This window comes from Diadema antillarum, unplaced genomic scaffold, assembly GCF_040938485.1.
Source record: "Diadema antillarum isolate AM-2024a unplaced genomic scaffold, OU_Dant_1.0 seq00000565_RagTag, whole genome shotgun sequence".
In the NCBI taxonomy this organism is placed as follows: domain Eukaryota; kingdom Metazoa; phylum Echinodermata; class Echinoidea; order Diadematoida; family Diadematidae; genus Diadema; species Diadema antillarum.
Window position 1 is genome coordinate 263,319 of NW_027271504.1, and position 25,434 is coordinate 288,752.

General features: G+C 40.0%; 1 protein-coding gene across 1 annotated transcript; it reads right to left on the minus strand.

The window, feature by feature from the left end:
* Positions 1-145: 145 nt before the first annotated feature.
* LOC139735135 (collagenase 3-like) lies at positions 146-25,132 on the minus strand. The gene is made up of 8 exons (XM_071645901.1): positions 24,684-25,132; positions 8,735-9,018; positions 7,859-8,145; positions 6,801-6,959; positions 6,233-6,426; positions 3,678-3,825; positions 2,093-2,353; positions 146-429 (listed from the first exon to the last, which is right to left on the minus strand). Exons 1-8 carry the CDS (start codon positions 24,816-24,818, stop codon positions 182-184), a joined length of 1,716 nt encoding a protein of 571 aa, XP_071502002.1. The 5' UTR covers positions 24,819-25,132; the 3' UTR covers positions 146-181.
* Between the last annotated feature and the right edge of the window lie 302 nt (positions 25,133-25,434).

Sequence of the window (25,434 nt, forward strand, 5' to 3'; positions counted from 1 at the left end):
CATGATGGTATCTGGTTGGTGAAATTACTTGTAACGCCAAGTAAATACGGTTCTTGATTTAATGAATGCCCAGTAATGTCTGACTTGATCAAGCGCCATTCTCTTCATTGTTGTCGTTGTGTTCTTGGACATACTGGACATCCTGAACGTCTAAAAACATCCATCCAGTCAGTATGAGAGTCTATCGCAAACTGGCAACTAAAAGAGCCAAAATTAGCGAGATGGTAACGCAGAGGTTCCCCGGGCAGAGGCCGTTACCCTTCCCAGTTCCGCCACTGTCCGTCGAATTCTGACCTAGATCGACTAGCTTCTGCGGGTCGCAGCCCAAGAAGTCCACGCCGAATCGCCGCGGATAGCCATCCTCCACTCGCTTGAGCGTATCATTGTAGCGGTAGTATTCGAACCCCTTGAGAAAGTACGCGGCTCCATCTAAAGTACGGCAAATGTAAGAGAAAATAAAATATTCATGATATCCCTAGAGAAAATTGATTTCTAAAATAACGAGTGTTTTTTTTTTTCACTCTTGACGAGCTATGTGAGTCTCCTGTTTATAATATTATTATACAACACACTTCGAATATTGAAATTTTACTCGTTTTTTTTATTACGCAATAGTTGTTGCTGAGTCGGTTATGCATCGTGGATGTCTGAAGCAATGTATTTAAATTACATCAAGACTGAAGACTGATTTATTTACTAATTTATCAAGGGGAGGGAGGGAAAGAGTATACAATTGTGTTGATATTGTTGTTGTTGTCGTCGTTATATGTTTGTGGCCGATTGCATATCTTCCTTTCCGGTCAATTTTCCTGGTATACCTGGCCCCATAGTGTCTGTGCCACAAATGTGATATGTTATATAGTTTTTATGTTTGCATTCTAAAATCCTAGTAAGTATTGTTCATAGTATCAGCATCATATATCAATGAGTAAATGTACAAGAGTATAAAATGAACATGTTTTATTGGTATAACAAATTGGTGCTGTTGTTGTTTTGTTCCAGTGTTCCACGTCTTACAAACTTGGCTTTTTTAGTGGAACACTGTTTTCCATCATTGTGATTATTTACTATTTCTGTTGCCATGGCAAAGTGCATTGTTTCTTTTTTATGACATCATTCGTGCACATACTTTATATTGTATTTGAAAAAAAATCCTTTATCAGACGAGTGTAAGAAAAATGAAAAAATTGTATCACTTTGGATTATTTCAACTTTTTCTTTTCTTTTTGATGATGGAAATGAATAAACTATTGAATTGAATTGAATTGAAAAATTGAAAAACAATCATGACAATGGGGATCGTGCTGCTGAAAAAGTCATGTCGGATATTGAAAATGCTACATGAAGTCCAGTTGGTTTACAAACTAGATATAATTAGCTTTATGCGAATATTGCTGACCATAAAATTGTGCCCTGGCTATATCTATATTTGCATCGCATTAAACATTTCATGCAAGGTAACTGTTATATTCTCAATGTTGGATGGTGGTCTAACTCCTTAAGAGCGTAATGTGCATTTACAAAGTTACGTAAACAAGTAAAAGTACAATTTTCATTGAAATCGTGACCAAGAGAATTTGGAATCATGCTCCATAAGTTTCAAATACAAGACTATTAATGATACATATTTTGTATTTCACGTATTACCTAAAGAAACCGAGCATCTTAAAGGGATTGTATAGTTTTGGTTGACACCTAACTGTAGGTTTTTAACGTGTTTTTTTTTTTTTTGAGAGAGAGATAATGAGAAACCTCTTATGAAATGCGAAAGAGCATGTCATCCAGGAGGAACTCCTGGTTTATTTGATGAAAATTTGGTTTAAAACTTCTGAGATGTCAAAAACAGAGCGATCCTAATAAAAGGTTGACTCCCCTTTTATTACGATCGCTTTACTTTACTTTGTTTTTGGATGTCTCAGCCATTCCAACCAAATTCTATCAAATATACTTTGAATTCCTCCTACAATGGTACGCTCTGTACTATTTCATAGGTGGTTTCTTAGTATCTTGCAAAAAGTTAAAAGCCGAGTCGTCATTTCCACCAATGTACCCACTATACCATCCCTTGAAATAAAGCCACTTCAGTTCTTACCTTTATGGAGAAAAGCTGATGATACAGGGGTTGGCACGCCCGGAAATACTCTCTTGATGTTGACCGGATACCCAGCATCCACGGTCTTCAGCTCTTCATCATACCGCCAAACCTTTCGCCCCTTTATAAAATATGTCTTGGGATAATCCCTGAATCCGATAACCGCATCCAGATTGCCTGGCAGATTCGGGTCGAGATCCTTGATTGGCTTCGGATATCCGGGCAGCATCCTCAGTCCATCGTACTTGTAATACTTAGTTCCTGTTAGCAATTAGACAGAGAGAAAGTTTTGGGCTGATATTATCATAAACAGTGCTAAACAAGCAGAACACTATCATTTTATCTATCTATTTTTGATGGGGGCATAATTACTCACTTACATCATTTCCATAAAGGGTAACGACTGATCTAATGCTCAATTCACTGAGCGAAACTCAGTGAATCGAGAGTAAGATTAATACTGATCGTAAATCTGCCTCACGAAGATACTTATGCTAGATTAAAAAATCTCGGCAGGTCGAGAGGTACTTTTGTCGATACATTCAACTTAAGATCAATCTTACGATCAATCTTTATAAAACAGGCCCCAGTTTTATGATGTTTACGTCAATCATAAAAACATAATGGTATAGGGTATGTTTATAACCAGACTACTACACAGATATGAAAAAAAATACATTGTCAAACTAATATATCAAGGCATCTTAAATTATATCAATCGAGGTACTCCAGGGGTAGCTTTTGGCTTCGTCACAATATTATATAGGAGTGCTCCAGAGAAGGCACAGAAGTGTAAACACTGTCACTACCTCATGATCTCAGGCTTACGCACAGGGATAAACATTACGCATATCCAAAACCGTTTTTTATGATCTGCGTATATGAAAAGTGTTCTAGATGACATTATCTTTGCTTTCATTTATGGCAAGATTATATCAAATACGTTGACATGAAAGGACAAGTACTCTCTAATTATTCATTCCTGACACTTTCAATGTGCCTGCGTCACATGCACATTACAGTGAATGGTTGATTATACCATACTACGCAATAATCATTTTTATAATTTTTCAGCTTTGCATTGAGGTTTCTTGGCTTTGTATTTGATTTCGCCTGAGCACCAAAATAAACGATGGGGTGATTGCGTTCAAGTGGTGACGCCGTAATTTTGAAGAAGGGAAAGGGGGATGGCTTAGTCAGCAGCATTAGTCATTAATAGTCTATAAAAGGCCTGGATTCGAGGCCCAGTGAAACCAGCTGAGCAATGTTATGTATATATCATTATGATGTCCCCTTTGACCAAAAAAAAAAAAAAAATATATATATATATATATATATATAGGCACGCACACACACACACATACACACACTCACATCTCGCAAAAACGCGAGTGATGCCGAACCCTTTTAATTCGCCCAAATATACAGTAGCACAAGCGCTAACTGTGGCAAGCAAATGAACTAACATTATAAGGGCAATGTTAACAACAGCAATAACAATGATAATGATAACAATGACAACAGCAATGATAATGGTAATAATAACAAAAATAGTAAGTGAATAGAAGACAAGAGAAAATTATACCTTTAAAGAAAAATATCTTCTGGTCGTAGAATCTCTCGTAGGCGGCGTCGATGTCGTTGGGGAAAGCCCGCCAGAAAAGCTCGGTCAGCTCCCCGGTAGATCGCGAGATCAGCTGCTGGGGGAATCGGAGCCGCCAGTACTTGGCCCCCTGGATGGATGACACATGAAACAGAGAGGGAGGGGGGGGGGGGGGGGGGGGGGGGGGGGGTAACAATTATCATTCATACTTACTCATCACTTTGATGAAAATATATATTTTTTTCCAATAGAGGGAAAATGTGACATACATGTCATATATGACGGAAGCGTAACAGGACACAAAGGAATTCTGATGACAAAGATTATGCTGCGTTTACACCATTCCCGGCAACCACGGCAGCAACGTTTCAGGCCACCGTGGACAAAACGGGATGGACGTGAAAACCGCGGTGAGACGGGATAGGCAGACCGTGATTGCCGTGGATGCCGCATCAGATTTTTAAACTGTCAAAGAAAAAATAATAATAATGCCTCCGGCACCCTTCGGCCGGAGGCATAAAAATGGCATAAAAATGCCACGGCAGTCCCGGTGCTACTGAAGAATCTTGTATGCCGTGATTAAACGGGGTGAACGCAACGAAACAAGATGGCACGTAATAGGTTGTAAAAAAAAAAAAACAAGCTTGGAGGCGGTCCGTAGCGGAACGTGACGGAAAATATTGATAGTCTAACCTAACCGTACGCTGTGAGAACAGCGTCTGATAGCTATATTACTATGTTCACAGGGACGAGGACTGGAACGAACAAGACTAGAATGCGAAGGAGGAGAGGGGACAGGAGGAATGTCTCATCTACCCCCGGCGAACTACGTCTCGGGCAAATGTGGCTGCCGTGGCTGCCGGGAGCATGGTGTAAACGCAACTTTAATTGCGAGGACCATACTATCCACGAGACAAGTTATTCACAATTGCCCAAAAGCAGGTGATGGCGCTGTTTCTCTTTACCAGTCTTCTTCTGTTGCGTCTTTCGCACATTTAGAGAGAGGAAAATGGGGTTGATACTCCATCAAATCGATATTCAAGAGAAAATGCTTATTTGCTTATTTTGATACATCCCCTGTGAATTAGGACATGAAACTGAAAATTTTCTCCTCGTGGAAATCACTGCGAAGCCCGCCGGTTCGTAAAGATAGGTTTTCATGCTGTAGGAAGAACGTCTGATGTACTTATCGTTGCCCGTAATAATAATGGAAGTAAAGGTGATGACTAGCATGGTAGAGAGCAGAGATAACAACTCATACAAAGGATCTAAAAAGCTAATGAGAGAGGTTATTAGTCCTGGGACAAAGACTTCATAATAGTGATAATGATGCGCCAGTCTTCATCTTTTCGCACGTCGCTTTTTTTTTCGGTTGGTCATTTCCAGTTGTCGCTTGGTAAACGTGGCCCGTTTAATAGCGGCACGTCCGTGCACAGCTGCATGTTGCAAATGGACACGGCCATGTCCACATGGCTGATGAGTGGTCCAAAATATTGTCAAGTTCTCTCAATGCAAATGCTCTTTCTTATTTCTTGAATTCATTTGTTTAACGAGATGTCGGGTGACACTCTTCAAGTATTTACAACAATGTCTTCTGCCTTGATTTTAGAGTCATGGGGAGAGGGTGTAGTTAAATTGAATATATCTCTGATACATTACTTTACTGCAGTCAGAAAAGATAATTCAGATGGCACTCAATACATTTAGCCAGTTGGCAATCTTGACGCTGAGCAGATTGAAGGTTGAGATGACGCATTTCCTGACATACTACTCTACACAGTGTTTGGGCAGAGACGAGTTTAGAAGGGCCTCTGGTGTGTTTGCAGGACAGAGTGCATTTGTCCCTCTATGGACCTAGGACCGGCTTGACGTACGATTGGCTGACGTAAATGCTTTTCAGGTCTTATTACCCCGTCTATCTCTTAACGAGTAGTGATTTTGGCTCAAGATCCAAAGGACCCTGGTTCTATTCTCGAGTCTAACTGAGCAATTTTGTGAGCAATCGTACCGTCCTCTCAATAAAGAGGCAGGTTACTCTGTTCCTCGGATAGGACATTGAAATTGGAGGTCCCGTGTGTGCGAGAGTCACAACTCACACAAGTAAAATATTCCGCTTCAATCATTCATGGTGCATAACCCAGTGAAGTGGTTCCGCCTAATATCTTAATGGACCCCATGGAAGACCGACTATTGCAGCCGAAAATGGGCTAGCCAGCCATGGAAAAAATGAAATAAACTAACAAACTATGTTAGTATCGGTGTTCAATTTAAACGTCACGCTTTTGGGTACGGATGAACGAAACAACTTATGATTTAACTGGATTGGCAGCGAAGCTTCAGGATATTGCTGCAAACTCTGTGGCTGCAGAGCTGAATTTACATTCGGAAATGTTAGAGCTTAGAGAAGACATAATTTCTAAAGAAATGTTTGACAAGAAATAAGTTATTTGATTTCCTTTCTTGTAGTTTCAGGTTTATGGTAGCGTCTGGCACAATAGTCTTGATTCCCGTGACTTTGGGATTAAGAAATAAGTTACCTGGAATGCAAATAGTTCTCCTCTGATGAGAGAGATAGCATCGTAGTCATTTCGGCATCGCGAGTCCGGCGATTTCGTTGGAGGAACTGGAGTTGAGCCAGGATCTGGGCCGGGGTTTGGGCCGGGGTTTGGGCCTGGGTTTGGGCCTGGGTCGGGCTTTTGGGTCGTAGGATCTGACGGTCTGTCGGGTGGGCCTATAGTGCAAAGAACATGACGGAGTTAAATGTAGAGTTAGTTAATTTCTAACGAACTAGTAATATCATATAGCTCCATAATTCGGTACAAATCCCGCACGTCATACAATTACCAATTGTACCAATTGATTATAAAGACCTGACATAATATCGGAAATTCATTTTTAAAGATATTGCATGTATCTCACAAAATAGCACTACAAAGTTACTTGAAACTGAGATCGCATATTCGCATTTATTTTGACCACTTACTGAACTTTTAGTGGTCGACAGCAGACGCAGACGGCCGGCGACCACTGTTCTGGTTTAGATACGTGAATTAACTATTAGGAGTGACACCGACATTGGTTAACATTATGCAATATCGCCCTCACCGTAGATCATCTGTATCCCGAGCTGGTCGTCGTAAGGAAGCCGGAAGTTTTCGATGTAGCCCGGGTAAAACGGAGCCATGAGCGCTCTGCTATCCGTGGAGTGGGCCAGACCCAGACTGTGGCCGATCTCGTGGGCGGCTACTTGGAACAAGTTCGTGCCTGGAAGTCGTTTCGTGGTCCAGAAAACGATAACAAGAACAACACACAAAAAGGGGGGGGGGGGGAGAGACAAAAACAAAATACATAAAAAACAGGTTAGTTACCATAGAAACTGTTGTGGCTTGGCATATAAAACAACCCAGAGGACCCTATTTTGAGCGCCCCTGGTAGCAATGGTTGTGCCCCTAGGCAAGGATTTTATCCTCATTGCCTATTATTGAAGATGATTACAATGCCGATGATTTCCATGTTACCTACGTATAATCACGGTGATAATACTCTTTTACTTAGCGTCCACATGAAATCGTTCACATTTTAACTCAATTTAACTACAGCACTATACCCCACAAAAACATCATTGTAAAACATTGAAAGGTCAAGTTTCAAAGCTATAGTTTTAAATGAAGTGGTGTTGCTAGTGGGAGTTAAGAGTGGACAGACGTGTATGTCAAAAACAATGAGAGACCGAAGACAACAACAGCGACGAGAATGAATTACTCTTACTGTCAGATAATTTCGTATTATGGAGTAGTATTCGACTACACTTTACGATCGCGTAATTCACGTTTGCTTGTACATTTATCGATGAACAGTCAGGATGGGATCTAAAGCCCGCCGCACACTACACGACTCACGATTATATGACTGACAAACTTCGGATCTGAAATAAACAAGCGTGTTTATTCTGAGACTATTGTGATTTATTTTGGATCCAAAGTCAGTCGTATAGTCGTGAGTCGCATAGTGTGCGGCGGGCTTAATACTGAAAAAAAAATAGAGAAATGGGTTTGGATATAAAGGATTTAAAACCCTGAACAGATTCATCACAGACTTCTTTGGAAAAGGATTTAAAACCCTGAACAGATTCATCGCGGACTTCTTTGGAAATGACAACCTACCGTCGTAGGAGTTAATGGTGAATGTTTCTTCGTCATCGAAGTGGACGTCGCCGTCGAGTTCGCCCCAGCCACTCTGGGGAGGGTAGGCGTGGGCGAGGGTGAAGCCGGGCCCATCAAAAGGGTACTGGTCACCGTGGTCTCTGACGCCGAAGCTGAGGTAGATGTCGGCACGCCCGCTCGTCACCTCGGTGAACTGCAGAGGGGTGACTTTTTCCCAGATCTTAAAGGCCCGCCTGAGCTCCGTGTCAGTATCTCTAGAGGACATATCCGCGGTTCTCCTCAAAATACTGTTAAAATTGAAAATAAGCACGTAAGGAGGAGACCGAAGTGATTCATTTGGGAATAAAGGCTTTGTAGAAGTGTTTTACCTCGGGACGGTCCATCCCACTTTATTCTGTTGTGAATTCTTTGGCCTCTGGAGCGCAAGTATATGTCCCCTATCAACTTCATATCCTTGCTTACGAAATTGTCGGCGGTAGGTATAGCATTTCTGGAAAGATTTTTTAAATTCCATTTGCAATATCATCTTTGAATCTAGAGACTTCTTGTGGATAAGATGCTCTGTCGATCGGTGGTTTAGGTATGTCGTGGACTTATGAGAAAATTTGGTGGGAGAAATCTTGATGGATGAGTGAAAAAGAAAAAAAAAACTTGATTCCAATAAAAGGCAAAAATCTGCATTTCTGACAAATTTTCAAAAGAATACTAAAATATTAATCACATTTTCTTTGCAACAACAACAACAACAACAAAATCACATTCAATCAAATTCACCGTAGAAGAAACTGGATATGTCAATGCGCTTCTTCAAAATAACTGAGACCCATGAGTGATGGATGGACATGAAGTTGGTGTGATTTTCACATTGCAACATACCGGAATGTCAGCTTTCTCTTTGTCCATTTGCCTCCTGTGTGCGCGTATCTGCGCATTCTTCCACCGAGGACGTGTCCGTCGCTATCCTGGCCCGACGGATCGGGGACCCCGCATCGTGGTTGGCGCATCTTCGCGAGAGTCACTTCGTCAACGCGGCCCGTCAGGGGCACATCCATGTACAGCTGCATGTTGCGAATGGACGCGGCCATGTCGGCGTGGCTGATAAGTCTCTCAACGCTGGATGGATCGTTCAAGGGAAGGCCCTGGTACTTCTGCATGTAGTTCTATTGACAGAAAAGATATCAGAAACACATCCACAGTTAGATTTTATTTTGAGATGCGATTTATTGCACAGGAAACGTTAGTAGTGTTGGATCAACGAGCTATTTCCATGAAACCTGAATGATCAATGAAAATAAGAGTCTCATATGATTTTTTTTTCCAGTGCATGGAAAAGAAGCATTGTTATCAGTAGCGGTACTGTGGAATGGTGAATAAGACTCTTGACTTTCATTGGAGGCTAGGTTCGAATCCCGAGTTCGAATACCGTCATGTGGCTACGTCCTTTGACAACACTTTTTTTTACCGCTATGTCCATCTCGACCCAGGTGTATAAATTGGTACTTGGGAATGCTGGGCCCTCTGGTAGCAGTGGTATCACTGAAAAGACTTCGCTGGATAAAGAAGACCATATTATCATTATAATCTTGTCACATATCTGATTAGACTTTCATATTCTAATATCCCATGCCCCCCCCCCCCCGATCAGGTTTACTATGTGCAGATCAATGAAATAGAAACCAAAAATGTCACCAGACAGACAGTTTCCAATCCCTCTGAAGGACTGAGCAATGAGGACAGTACCTGGCCTTCGGACACAATCACTGCTGCAAGCAGACTTGAACCAAGGACATCACAATCAGAAGTTCATTGTCTCATATGCACTGAGCTGCAGTGGCTCCTCAACTTTGGTGATAATGGTGTTGACACGAGGCTACAGGAATTAACCCATCACGTGATCGTACTTGGTGATGATTCAATGTCATGTGATCATTATCAAGGTCACACAGAGTGTGACAATGACCGGGGTTTCCGCGAGTACGTGGATGAATTTATTTCTGACTTCAGTCCGTGGTAAAAATCCTCGGAGGCCAATAATGAAATTACAACAAAACAAAGTAACTAACTAACTAACTAACTAACTAACTAACTAACTAACTAACTAACTAACTAACTAACTTACTAACTAACTAACTAAATTAATGACAGAAACTCTACTACACATCACGTGTCCTTTGAAGACTACACCGCATATCATCGAGTCTCCGTTTTGTCCACATTTCCAGTAACTTGTCCAGGGGTATTCTATTGTGTCACTTTGAATCAAACACATCTCCATCATCAAATGATAAGGGTCAAGGGGACCAGGATGTTGATTACAAGCTTTTGTTTGTTTGTGTGCTTGTTTGTTTTTATTCTTGTTTTGTTTTCTTATTCTGCGTTTTTGCAGAAACATTTTTCATCTGTATCAATATTGGTCTTAAAATTCCGATGTCTCTTTGAGAGAGAAAGGTCCCTTTTTCACATGTCTCAAGTAAATCTTTGGAAAGATTACTTCTACTTGGTTCCATATCCAATTGGCAAAAACTTTATTTGTGCTTGAGCAAGGGAAAATAGCGATGTGACATTCTTAACAGTGGTTGTGGAGGTTTCGTTTTAATCATAAGCACAACCACACGCACTGGTATAGTTTTACCACGGGAGAGTTCATTTATGACGGAATATTGATTTGAAGGCAGATAAATACAGTGAAAACAGAATGAAGTTCGAATGTAAAAGTATTCCTACTAAATGGGTCGACACACGATTTACTGGAAGTTTAATCTCAAAGATAAGCTGTCGGTGTACGAAGGGTAGCATCGGGAAAATGAACCCTACTTTTGTATCTTTGTTTCCCGCTGTTGGCGGTTTCGGAGTAATTAGACCACCGCCCCTTTGTGATTTTCGGTATTCTGGTTTTCGTTTCGACACTTTTGTCTTCTCGACCTGAAAGTATAAAACAATTTCAAATAGATGTATTTCATATTTTCGATGAATAATCACTGATATTCAAAAATACTGAAAAGAACAATCACAGGCTTTGGTAGCATCGTTATTTAAGGCAACGCCCTGAAGTACACCTCTTGCAAAACACAAGTGTGAAAGTTCGTAAAAAGTCTAATGACATGGGTGTCATGTGATGTATGATAGCTGTCAACTTTGCCTGCCATTCAAACTTTCAACAATTGCCGTCTCTTGATACAGAAGAACGGAAGAACTGTAGGGGAGTTCTGACACGTGTGTATTGTAGATGCTCATAGGCTACTAGCAACAGTACTTCATTGATTCCAGGCAGCGTGGAATCTTCGAATTGGGAGTTAAAATATTATGTCATGATGTAACCATACGTCATATAATATGGCAGGCACGTGAAGGGAAGGGAACGCGTATTAGTTAGGGGAAGTCTCCTTGGTCAGAAATGCCATCCAAAGGAGTTATGCTATACGTCTCTCTCTCGGCGGATGTGCAGGCTCGGAGTGCCCCGATTAAAATAGTCATAACCTGACAACTTTAGACAAGAAATGATGCCAATATCGATCATGCTTCATATTTGACTCACATTGGAAGATTGGGAGATATAGTGAGGGTTGATAAAATAAGATAAGATCATGATAATCATGACGATCATGAAATGTCACCAGACGCTGTCACACTTTCCTTTCTACTGACAGAGGCAATTACCTCCTCACTACACAATCTCATTGATGTTAGTTAGTTATTTGTTTGAGCAAGTTTTTTTTTATTTGTTTGTTTTTGTGTTTTTGCGAGGTTTTTGTTGTCTTTTTTTTTGTTGCAAAAAGCCGTACGGCTGAGGTTGCTTTTGCGACAAACCCGATGAAGAATGCACCAAACCAGTGATCGAGGTGGAATCCACCTCCCTGGTACCACCCGCCGTTGAACGGAACGCGCATTTGTCCAATATGAATGACATTTCAGAACAAGGTACACTATAGGCCTACTTCCACACAATACCTATATTTATAAAGCCAAAGCATCGTGGTAATTACCAACAGTTGAAGAATTCTTCTTCTTTGCCATACCCGTTACATTTTGCCGCTCTGGCGAGGTTTTATCTACAATGTAGTTTACGGATGTTGTATGAATCCTGTTTAACATGCTTGATCATGCCATTTTCGGTCAAGTCAAGAATGAAACAAGCATATCTATTTACCAAGAAACGGCTAGCCACGGCTAGGTCTCTGCAATAATCTTGCTGAATTACATTTCTCACATTTCAGCCTTACATGTACACATAATCTATAAAACTTCATTTTAGTTTCCTTTATAGTTAAGACATTATTTTCTTTCGTTTATTCTTGCCTGATCATTTCACCTTCAAACTGCGACATTTTTATTGCCATACTCCTTCAAGACTGTATATGAAGAAGAAAGTGATTAAGAAACCTACGCCTGCTGGGGATGCGAAAGCCAATAATTAGAAAGGAGTCGATCTATACCTTTGAATTTATACCATAAAATGCCTTCTTATCGCAGGTTGTGCACTCTCGTCATTCCAGCTATTTATCTACCTTCCACAGCAACCAAGCTGCTTCGTGCGGACCTCCTATCTTTCGTATTGTGCATCTATTTGTTGTTATTTTCTTTCCTTATTTGGTTAGGGACACTGTTGTTTTAATGGGTATACTAGTACGTATTTCGGACATTTACGGCCAAGTGCTTCAGTAGATACGATTGGATTTACAAACAGTTTCTATGGAATGGATGAGCAAGTAATCTATTTTATTGTGCAGGTAGGTCAAATCGGTTCGCCGCTCCGCAAACAAAGGCATAGGTAATAAAGATTCGCCAGTCCTCATTCTATCCGGAGCCCTGCATCAGGAGTGACAGATAACTCTTCCACAAAAAGCCCAGACAAGCGAACAAAACAAAAAGACCAAAAAAGTTTGAAAAGAGAGAAATATACCCAAGAATTGCGAAAGGAAAGGAGAAAGACAACTTTGAGAACCCTGCACCACATTTTCACTCCCTTTCCATATTCCCTCTCCCTCTCGCTTACGTCAGTGTGACGGTCCCACGTGCTAAGACTTGTGTATGGTCATTGCTCCAAATGTCACAGCATCCCACACGCATCCCGTTGACAGAGTACGAGTCTCCAAGGTGCTTGGTGGGTATGATGTGCGTTAGTCACATGCCCCAATATAGATTGTGTGGTGAAGTTTGCATCAGTTGTCAGTGGCTGGTCGGAAAGAGGTTATAAGGGCAATTTAACCCCGGTTAAAGGGTTCGTGCAGCCAGCAACCATAAGAGTTAATCTCTTTGCATAAACTTTCAATAATAAATAATGATATGAAATTCAAGGTAGCCCTGAACGCCGGATGGACCTAGCACTGCCTGGATCATTTTCAACTATAAAATACGTGTGACATCTCAGAGCATCATCCTGTTTCCAGTCTTAAGAAAGGTAGAAGGGAAACACGAAATTACCGTGACTGTTAGGACGTACACATACTGTATCACAAAATTCATACTGATAGGATTAATATGGACGAAGACTTTGGTGTGCTTGCAAGCAACAGGGGTTCCCTTTTACAAATCTCACTTATACAATTATGCACTTTGAAACTGGTCATCAGGAAGTGTTGCCAGACATCTGAACAAGAGACTGTTGCTACAATCGCAATTCTTCATGCTCTTTATTTGCATGAGGAGCGACATGTGTTTCTAAAGTTTCCTTCCGTCCATGATTATTGTGTAATTGTTCAACGCGGCTTTCACTTTCGTTAGAGGACAAAAGACCTGCTGCATATCCGTTGATCGAGGGGAGGTGGTGATATTCTTTAAAAAGCAAAGTACATTATACAAATAGTCAATGGTCATGAGAGGAACGGTGCAGGATTTCACACGATCAAATAGATGAGGAGATCTAGTAAGCTGAGTATAGATTGGATATACTGCATCTCGCCTTTCACCGAGTTCAAATTGAAAACTGTGATGAATTGTACAGGCAAATACTTCACAGGTATTCGACTATTTAAATGGTTTGATACCCATCATATAAACCCGTCCAGTGATTTGAAGAATGAATGAATCATCGTACGATTTGTAAAGGGCACGTTTGCCCAAAAAAGAACACTTCCGCACAGTCCGTCTCAGCTCAGTTAATTCAAACCGGGAGTCATCAAAAAATAAACAATGAATGAAAAATCATATTGGATTCGGCAGTCTGCGCGTGTGATACTCTCACTTGTGACGTGACAATCAAGTTCCCGTTTCGAATCAATACAAATTGATTAAGTGGAATTTCCTTTGTGTTTGGTCAGGAATCGGATCGTTTTTGTACTGTAATTGAGTCAAGTCAGTGACTCACATGAAATACGAGGAGTGAGTCGACGTGTGACCGAACTACACTTGAACCTGCGTACAGAGAGCTGCATATAATTAATCATTGAATGAATGTCATGATTGTGACTAAAGGAATATTTTGTCACTTTGAATTCGCATTTACAGTAGTGAACATCAAAGAAAGGCATTAAATGACGGCCACAGTATTCTTCTGGTCTTCCTTTATTCGAAAAAGATCTCATCATGAAATAGGCTAACACTCTTACGGTCATGTTTTTTTTTTCTTTTTGTTCATTAAGTCATTTCCATCAATTCTGATGACGATATAATTCACAAATTCGTTGATATATCATGCAAGCCAGCTATGGTCTCAATACCTCTACACTCCTCTGTGTAAAGGAAGCTGATTTTCTCCGGAGCTCTGTTCTTGTGATATTACGTTTGGAAGACAGCGTGAGGATGGGGGGGGGGGGGGGAGGAGAAAGGAAAGTAAAGCAAAATGAGGTGTCATTGGTCTAATCACCTCGCTAAGTGCTGGAAACGAATGTGAGTTTGGTGCGTCTTAACGCCATTTTGAGATGACCCCCACACATCTACACTCACACTGAACTGAAAGTCATCTACGTTGAGTCATTAGAATCACCGGATATCTCACCTTTTCTTCTTTTCTTCTTTTTCTACATCTAAAGAAATCTAAGTCATCAGGTAATGCTTAAATAGAGACGGAGAGAGAGAGAAATATGTTAAAGCTGTAATATTGTGGGTTCGCTGTTTAAACACAGCGGTTTGTCTTGCTTCACTTCATTTCTTACGCGGGACAGGTAGTATAATTTGTCCCATTGTCCGTGAGCTTAATCAATTCAAGCAAATACAATATGATCTGCTGAACCAGAAAAGAGGAAAGTAAGCTAGGGACTGAAATCTCGTTTCTTCTGAGCAAACTTTCAGATTCTGCTCAAGGAATTCCAACGCCAGGCAACAATACGAATTGAAATTCAGTGTGTACAATATACAGCTCGTAAAAAAAAAAAATGACGCATTTTATAACGATTAGTGGTTTCTACCACAATGTCATCAGCGACAGCGGTTGACATGTTCACAAACAATCAACTATTTGAAACGATTTTAATCTCTCTCTAAGTATGAGATAATGACTCATTTCAGATACCTATCCTGCAACAAAACCTGAATGTAGACCAGCCTGTAAACCCTATTCACACAATAAAAAGGATTTAATGTGATAAGAGTAATGTGATAGGAGTAATTTCCTGGGCATAATTTATATCGAATGGTGGCTTGAATCAAGGCAATGGTGCAAATCAAATTGGAAATCCGCTGTTTTTTTAATTTCATGTTGGCTTTAACGAGAAAAAGCAGTTAAACAACCCAGGTAAGCCGGACTATAAGCTAGGAAAGCTGCCGGATTTCGAAGTATCGAAAATCACGCGGTTTCACGACTAAGTCCGCCACAATCACATAGAAAAATCAGACGAGGTGACGACCTAGATCACATGTAAAAATCTGTCCATTATCACACTAAAATATAGGAGTGCAAATATGGACCTCTAGGGGTACAGACACTTGTCCCTATACAGGCCACCCTAAAGGTACACATCTGCACCCCTATTTTTGGTGCAGACATGCACAATATGGGGCACTTATTTACACCTCTGAGGTGACAAGGGAGTACCCCTAGGGGTTCATTTAAGTACCCTTGATGATACAAATCAGTACCCCTTAAAAAAATGCAGAGTACCCCTGAGGGGTGCATAAAAGTACCCATGATGATACAAATTATTACCCTTGAAGGTACAAATAAGTACCCCATAGGGTGCATGTCTGCACGCTAGGTAGGGGTGCAAACTGTGTACTCCTGTATGGGGTGCAGATGTGTACCTTTAGAGTGGCTTGTATAAAGACAAGCATCTGCACCCCCATAGGGGTCCATATTTGCACCCCTATTTTTTTTAGTGTGTAATATATAGTTACACTATTGAGCTACATTGTTTTAGTAGCTCCATGGTTACACAATCTGTAACCCTACCTCCATTTCGACAAAGTAGACATTGCTATGAGTTGTTATAAATCTGAATCAATTTGAAGGATATCTTGTAGTCTTTCTTCAATTAATGTTACTTAAGAGAAGGAAGCAAGTGACGATTTTGTGTGCTTGTGTGTATGCGTACTGAATGTGTGAGCGTGCGTTTGTTCATGTGTGTGTGTGTGTGTGTGCAAGTGAAAGGAAACCGTATAGTCATGACATCATCATCCTGCTATGTATTACAGCTATCACTATTCTGGGAGGTATGGAATGCAAAATTTTGAAAATGCATTTTCGTTTGTTTGTTTGAGTTTACTTGAACTTGGACGGGAATATCCCTGAGCGCGATGTTCTAAGAAATGGTCTATCACATAGGTGGTGCGATTGCATTGCCAAAGAAGGAAATATAGTTATAAAGCCAATTTCTGTATTCCTTTCTGTCTCGATCTCGAAATAATAATTAAAATGATAATGATTAAAAAACAAACAAACATGAGACCAAGTACGTATATAAAGCGCCCCGGAGTCCTCTGAATATTGACAGTTCACCTTGCTGGATGATGTCACGTAATTTTCAAGAAGAAAAAAAAAATGATCTCGTTCCGGTCCTGTATGATAGCATGCCATATGATGCACTGGAATACGGAATTTCCGAAAAATATACAAATTCTCTACGAGAAAAATAATATATGTGACATCAGAAGGCGAGACTAGAGCTAAAGGGTAGGCCCCCTTACTTATGACCACTATCAACCACAAGTTGAATGTGTGATTATGTGGTTGCATCTACCGTCTAATCACAATGACACGTCCCTTAACTTGCTGACGCAGATGACTTCACAAATTACTAGACTAATTTAGAGAGCCCGCTGCTTCCGTTGCTCGATAGTAGGCCTGGTGTGGTATACTGCACATCAACACAAAGTTCAAATCCAATTCCACCGTTAAGTATATTGAGCAGATTAAACAAACAGAATAGAGAAAATTCTAGCGATATCGGATATAAGTTAAGATCTCACGAAATAGTTTATTACATGAGATGAGATCGTGATGTGATCACCTCACGAGTCTCCGACTAAACCGCACATCAATCTGCATTAAATTGTTTCCTCTTTGACAAACAGTCAGGAGAAAATCTAGCAAACTAGGCCCAATAACTTTGTTTTACGAACTTAACAGCCATAAGTCTTTAAGGAAATGGGTAAAAATTGTTACAATATTGATCGCAAACACATCATCTCTTTTAGAACTTCAGAATTTTGACCATAAAGGAAAATTTTTGAAATACTATAGTCACCATGACCACATGAAGTGGAAATGTGCAACTATCAACTCAAAAAAGAAACTTCCCTGATGTATTCCGTAAACGCTGTATAAACGTTGAAGGCAAAAAAAAAAAAAAAATAGACGTACTGCTCCGTCTATAATTCTATGCGCAATAATTATTGTCACGTTAAGTATTATTGCCACTGTCTGCAGAAATAATGTTAATATTTCCAGATAACCAAGACAACAACAACAACAAAGAGCCTGGAAAATGGCCTATACAGTGATGACGTAGACAGCGTTACAAGTGAAACCCTGATGACACAATGGAAACCCTGTAAATGGGTAGGCCGATACAACAGGTGTTATAGTTTATCCTTATATCGCTATACAATGCTACATCTCTCTCGGCCTACACACGTGGGTGGGGGGGGGGGGGTTGAGGAGGTAAAGGAAGGGAAAGGAAATACGCGAAAGATGACTCATAAAGAGTGAAAGAGAAAAGAAACTATTATTCCAGCACTCTTGGAGACACGTCCGTTTCAATAAGTGTAATTGATACTACTATGGCCTTCAGTGTGATCAGCTTCCTGTCTAATCAAATGACAGAAAGCAATTTGATTTGGTTAAAACAAGATCAGAGTCAGAGGAGCTCTTCCACTCCCCATTAGAAAGACTGGTATAAAAGTGATCAATAGAGCGAAGTTTATTCGACACGATTACACCATTTTCGGTCTATTGGGACTTTTGCATTCTACATTACGATGGTTATCATGTTCACGCAGTTATTTCAGTATTCTGTAGTGTTAATGATATAGTCATTAATCTGTTGCATTTCATAATTAGATTCTTATTGGCCAGGCAACTTGCAATTTTATTCTTTCTCAGTAAAAGGGAGGACCTTCTTTACAATCATGCATTGGTGAAGGTTACGTATATGCTAAAGTCAGTGCGATGATTGAACATGGATGAACATACGGATTTAATGAATGTTTGAAGATTGTGAAGCTGCTGATTTGTTTGCACACCCTTCGTAGTTTTGAATATGTATAAACGTACGTGTGTAATATGTGTGTGTGTGTGTGTGTGTTCGTGTGTGAGTATGCGTTTTAATGTCAAGAGTTCGTTAAAGGGTTACAGTTAAAGAACAAGATCCTGTAATTAGTTTAACTTGCATGAACTGACTAGAATGAAAAATGTGTGTGTGTGTGTGTGTGTGTGTGGGTGTGTGTGTGGGTGTGTATGTGTGGATTCTATGGTTTGTCATCATAACATATGAAGTGAAAAACCCCATTTCCAGCATTTCAGTATAATCAAAATATTCTGTAAACGTATCTTTTATTATGTATTCTGATGTAATTTATGTCTCCAATTTCTGTAAAATATCTATATGTTTCTGCTGGAAATGGAAAAATGAATGAATGAATGAATGAATGAATGAATGAATGAATAAAGATGTAGTAGGCCTATATGATATGTGATTTACGCATGACTATTTGAAAGTCAAAGAAAGTCATCTTGGGGAGTGTGTGTATACGTGTGTGAGTGTGTACTAATCAAGACAAGTGAGAGAACGTTGTGTACCAAAAATAGAGAGACTGTGTGATGAACAACAACAATAACAACAAAAACAACACACAACCAAGACATAAAAGATACTCGGAAAGGTCAGCACCAATTTGTGATACATCGCCTAAAGGATTTCTGGTGTATATCCTGAGAAGATATTTTTGACAATAATAATTGAGCTCTGCTGTTTCTCCCTCATTACAAGCAAAAATTGTGACCATGACAGTTGTTTCTTTTCACACCATAATTGTGTCAGTAGACTTTAAAGTCTGGAGATTTTCGATGAGTAACTTTCCCTGCGACAAAGAAGGGAAATCCAGGCCTTCGGGCATGCGTCATTTCGTTGCCATGGTAACACGATCACAGAACCGCTCGGATGTTTACCTGGATTATGCCTGCAGACAAAAGGAGGGACAATACACAACATCCGGGGATCCTCGTACAAATGTGGGGTCAAATGTCATTGGTGTGATACATACACCGGCCATCAAAACAATAACAACATTACAGATACATGAATAGCAAAAGGAAATCTGTAAAAACATGAGGAGGCGTGGTTTTATCGTACCCTTAGTGGGATTAAGAGATCTGTTTTAAATTTCATGGTGATAAAGCATGATGCCTATTGTTTATTCCTTGTCCGTTTGTTAGTTGTGGTTGTTGTTTTTTATTCTGCTAGACATTGCCTGAAAACAACACATAGCATAAAGCACAGTGAAAAAATGCCCTGGTCTAAGAGCAGAACTTCTAGAAATCATTCTAACTAATTCAATTCAATTCAATTCAGTCATAGCTTATTTCCAATCAACAAAATCAAAACGTAATACAAAGTATACATGTCATGAAATGATATTGTCCAAACGTTTAAAAAAGATTCATGTAGTATAGGAAATAAATTATATACAACAACATAATGTACAATAATTACGAGGAACAATGCATGTATACTTCGTGAACGTTCGGAAAATAACTTCAATTATGGAAAATAGCGATCCACTAAAAAGCAAAGCTTGTTGGACGTGGATCGCTAGATAAATAATAAGTAAACAATATATTATTCAAGTTTCTTTTTTTTTTACAGCTGTTGTATCAAATGTAGATTACTTAAGTCATTTGTAATAATATAGTTATTTTGAGATACGCTGGCTTCGGCAATGATAAGAAATAAGAACAGAGTATCAATGCTAATGCTCAGACAGTGTTCACTGAACTGCGTGTACCGGGAAAATAAGGACGACACACTCGTACAGACCTATAATCCTTCAGTGCACTCTTTTAGCACAATATGAAGTAGTTTCATACATACTTATCAGCTTATCGCGATTTCTTTCTTTTTTTTAGTGGAAAAAGACACAATGATATACATCCTTGAATTAATTTGTACTCAACAGTATTACGGTTTCACTACAGTCAGCAGTTCTCTTTTATTATCGTTCATTGCCAAGTTGTGATATGGAATCAAACCAAACAGGACTTTATTAAAGAAGGACCCTCCACGTTTTGAAGGCATGAACATTGATGACTTTATTTCTACTCAGAGAAGAAACAAATTATAGTTTTGATCCTCGCTCATCGCTCATTCCAATTAGGAGCTGTGCCAGCATTTCCTTGTGAAGATGTATAGATAAACGTGCCTTTGCATAAAACACCATTTAATAACCGATGGTAATAGCTATCTTTAAACTGCAAATCATCGACAAAAAAAAATATCAAGACCTGCAGCATAGATACACTGCATGTACCAGGAAGTGGGGAGCAAGATGAGAAATGAGAGCAAGCAAACAAGTTAAGGATCGGCGTCATCTCTTAATTAAAGAAAACCTCGCACATCTTGTCACTGAATTCTTCTTACTCGATTCCAATGCGTTGTTTGTTTGTTTTTTAATAAAGCACACAATAACAAAGATACGAAGAACAATACGGTTACAATAACAAGCTATACATATTATACCCTGATAAATTTTATGCCTCGAATAGTCATGATGCTGTATTTCATTTGGCGAGGGGTGAGTGTGGGGTTTAATAGTGATCACTGTTGCGCAAGTAGAATTTGTGAACTTGCAAATTGTTATTCAAATTCATGAAATTCTTCCGTCGAGATGTTTTCATTGCAACTGATTAACAAATTGCCCTACATCGACGTAAATAAGTCGAGTATGTACGCCCATGATTTTTTTATCATGGCTACTACTAAAACACTGATCAATTCAGTGCTTATTTACGTATTTACGATGTAGGGCAATTTGTCAATCAGTTGGAATGAAAACATCTCGACGGAAGAATGTCATGAATTTGAATAATAAAGCAGTACCCGCTGCATGCTATAAGGATTAGAACCAAAACTTGCTGTCGGGCGAAAGCTCGGTGGTCTAGTGGAGATGACACCTGTCCGGTGATCAGGAGGTCGTAGGTTCGAATCCTGCTCGAGTATGTACGCCCATGATTTTTTTTTTTAAATCATGGCTACTACTAAAACGCTGATCAATTCAGTGCTTATTTACGTCGATGTAGGGCAATTTGTCAATCAGTTGCAATTGCAAATTGTTGTGGTCGAATTTAGATGTCAATCTGAAATTTGATAGCTCTTGCATATAGCTGTTTATAGCCATGATAACACAATGTCACGTATACAACGCATTGCACAGATGTCTTTTTTTTTTCTTACTATGATCGTTGCCACTGAACCGACTTCGTCTTTTTGAACCACACGGAAAAAAGGAAGAAAGAAAAAGAAAATAAAGAATTAAAACTTAGTCGTGAGGCCTTGCCTACCTCTAGCAGTCTCGTGATCGGATATTGCATTAGACATTGACTATATTAGGACTTATACGAACTCGGTCAATTTCGTGATTTGTCTCGGCAACGAGAACGCATTTGGCGGTTCTCCTCCGGGAGCGGAGCAACTGATTTAAATGGCTGCAGTGTGGCAATGAATTGCACTTTAAGCAGTGTACATTGTAGAAACATCTTGCAAGTGCACCTTGACGTGGTTATACCTGGCTTTAATATCCTCTGTAGGGAAAAGTGTGGTCCACTGAAGGATCGAATTTCATACCAATGACCAGAACTGGGAAACGTTTCCATTGCCGCTTTCAGGATCTGTGCTCGACATTAAAGGTATACAATTCAAAATAAAATTTATCTGATGGAAAAAAAAAGAGAAGTGAGTTCCTCATGCGGTCGACCTTCACAAGTGCAAAACTGTGAAAGTAAGAGGAACTAATTGTATAATTAACAAGATGTGAGACCAAACGAAATGAAGATTATAATGGGGCGAACTTCTGCAGTAGAGAGCCCGCGGTTCAGTATTATCGAAATATGGCTGATATTTTGTGGAGAATGCTATACAAAGAGGGTTAAGAGTCGTCAAGATGACGAACAAAACGAGGTGTTCCATGTTCGAAAGGACACTTAATAGCGCGCATCGGTGCGTATAATTTCCTGAAAATAAGGGGTATTTTGATCGTAGGTATTGCTTTGCATTAAGATTGAAAACATATAATTTGCATGCCTGCAGAACTGTCGATTATAATTGCTCCAAAATCTTAACGTACGCCTTAAAATCTGTGAAATGACGCTGTAATAACAGTACACGATTTAAGACAGGTAACTACGCAAATGCTATAAAGTATTAGCAAAAGGAGGGGGGGGGGGTATCGGAAAATATACTACAATGTTATAGGCTGTTCAAAGCTTTGAATACCCGATCTTGGTTACTACGCATTTTTCGAATCAATTGTCGATAATCGACAAATCGGGACACAACAGTATCCACCGATCTTGCGCGCTAGACTGAATCGCATCCAACTTGTTGGAAAATATGATTGCTAGGGGAACGTTCTATCTACCCACAATGCTGAACGGAGAGGGCCCTGTTGTGAAAACAAGAGTCATAGGCATACGAAATTATTCTACACTTTTCATTCAAAATACTCCAAAACAACTCATCATCCTGGCCAACCGCGTCAGTCAGGTAAGTTTCTTGGTAGACCCCTTCGATCGATGTATTGCGAGCAAATTCCAAACGGTGGAAGACGAATTTTGAGCCCTCCTGCACTGTTTTAGTTTTAAACATGGCCATCGTATGGAGACATCCGTGTATGGAGACATCCGTGAATGAGTGTCAAGTTACAAGATATTCGCATTCTGCTGGCACTGGTCATGTTGGGAGGCCCAACGCAGTCATTGCATCAGAAGACAATCTACAACATACAATGACAATCCTACCACAATGCCAAACCATAACGAGTGTGATGGCACCGTGTTGCTGGTATCATCATCTTTAATAATGTTATGCAGCAATACGGATCTCGAAATCCGTTTTCATCAAGTGTATAGAGATTTGCATAATTTTGAAGACAGAATTACGTTCGCGGAAAATCATATATACAGGTATCTCGGACCAAGCGTACATAAAAGCAGGCACAAGACCGAAGGCCTGACTACCTACAGGTCGCTCCCTTTAAAACGAACAGGGTTAATTACGAAAGTCCATCGCATAGAAGTAAAAATGTAGGTTCCCAAATTACTTTCTTTTTAATTTATATAATAATAAAGATAGTAATTTGGGGACCTAAACAGAACATGATAATGAAGTACGAATAAGATATTATCTTCCTTACATTTAATCGAGGATCGCCAGTACTATTAATATTTCTAGAGTTCTATCAGCATTGACCAGATGTTACAATGTTAACAAGTCGAACCGCTAAACATCCTTTATTATAATTAACCTGGTCGCTACGTATACAGCGGATATGATTAAAAAAAAAACAAGTTATTAAGAGAAGAGCTAACATTCCATTTCCGATCGGGCTGCGTTTTGTTTCCGGGAATGTCTCTAAAATGAAAGAGGATACGGAAGGCACTGAAAAGAAATGTCTATGACGCCTCCATACACGCTGGGTTCTTCTTCGCACCTGAATGGCTTAGTTAGATGATACATGTATTCTCATGGTTCTGTAAAATCAGTTGTAGGATACAGTTATAGAAGAGCCAGAGCCTGTGTATAAACCATAAAAATGTTTTTGTACGTCATGAAAACTTATTTGCATGCATCCTTTTGCGACTGTAATAATTTCTCCTTTTTTTATCTTCTTGCTGCATATCAGCTCATGAGATATCAACAAAACAGACAGAGATAAAGATAAAGACGTATTAAATCAAAAAGGACGTAAATATATGAGAGAGTCGTGGTCATTGCAAAGAGTGGGCCGTACGTTAAGAACGAGCGTTAATTGGAAGGTAAATGAAAGGTGATGTACAATCGAATTGGCATTTCCACAGTCGAGTGTGATAACACTCTTAGTCTTACCCATGTTATCCTAGAATCATATCGGTCTGAAAGAGTGTGGGCCTATGCCCGATCGTGAACACTTTGGAGTTCCTTTGTATTTTCACGTTTCATCATTTTTCATACCTTCAAAAATTACCAGAAGTGCAGGTGAGAATACATATAGGCATAGCGATGATTGACAGATGAGCTCATCAAAAAGAAGCGAAAGACTCACCAAGAAGGAGAATGCGTGAAATTCAATTGCCTGATGCGTGTATAGTGTCGCGATTGTGTGTGCGATTATGCATCTCCGTCAATGAAACCAAGGAGTTACCAGTGAACTGGTAACTCCTTGATGAAACTATGTCTGGAGTCAAGATCACGAAATCACTTACCAGCGCCTCAATGAAATCAGCTTGTGAGTTCGCAACCCCGCCGACAGAGCCCTGACCGGACACTGCTCCGATAACTGCAAGCACGACGAGAAAGAAGTTCACGAGAACTTTCGTACATTGTATCGACAGTTCCATGGCTGCAAGCAATACAAAGCCGCCAAGTTCACGAAGTGACCTCTGATTGTAACACTTCACCAGTTCACCTTACACAGCGAGAGGGAAATATCACCTCTCCTTTTCAAGACGGCAAAATAGGGTTTGACCATCCAGTATAGATTGCACCAATCGACTGTTTCACCGGATCTCTGTTCTCCTCCTTCGAAAAGTCAATCCTTGACTTCAGTGACACGGTCACTCTACTATAGAGTCTTAGTCATCCGATTCTATTCGCAGATGATGTGATATGATTCAGAGCTGAGCTGTCGATGCAAAGAATTCAGCTTGACCAAGATGTTGGCCGTACCGTTTCTTCAAGCAATCTTTCCAGCATGCAATTTTTCAGTTGGCTCGTTTAAGACTCCTCGGTCCTGTCTGAAGTTTTTCGAGCCATTTTTAAGGCTTTATAGCCCTGTGCCACATCATGCATGTGTGCGCACAACCTCCGTGTCTCCGTGTATACAGACCGCACTTGTGGTGAATGAATAGTCTCTGATTTCGAGTCGCTTGAACGTAACCCTTACATGCAAACGAACTCGTCAGCTTCCTTGGCGTTTGCCAGAGCGTGCGTGCAAAGAGACTGAGGTTTGCATCA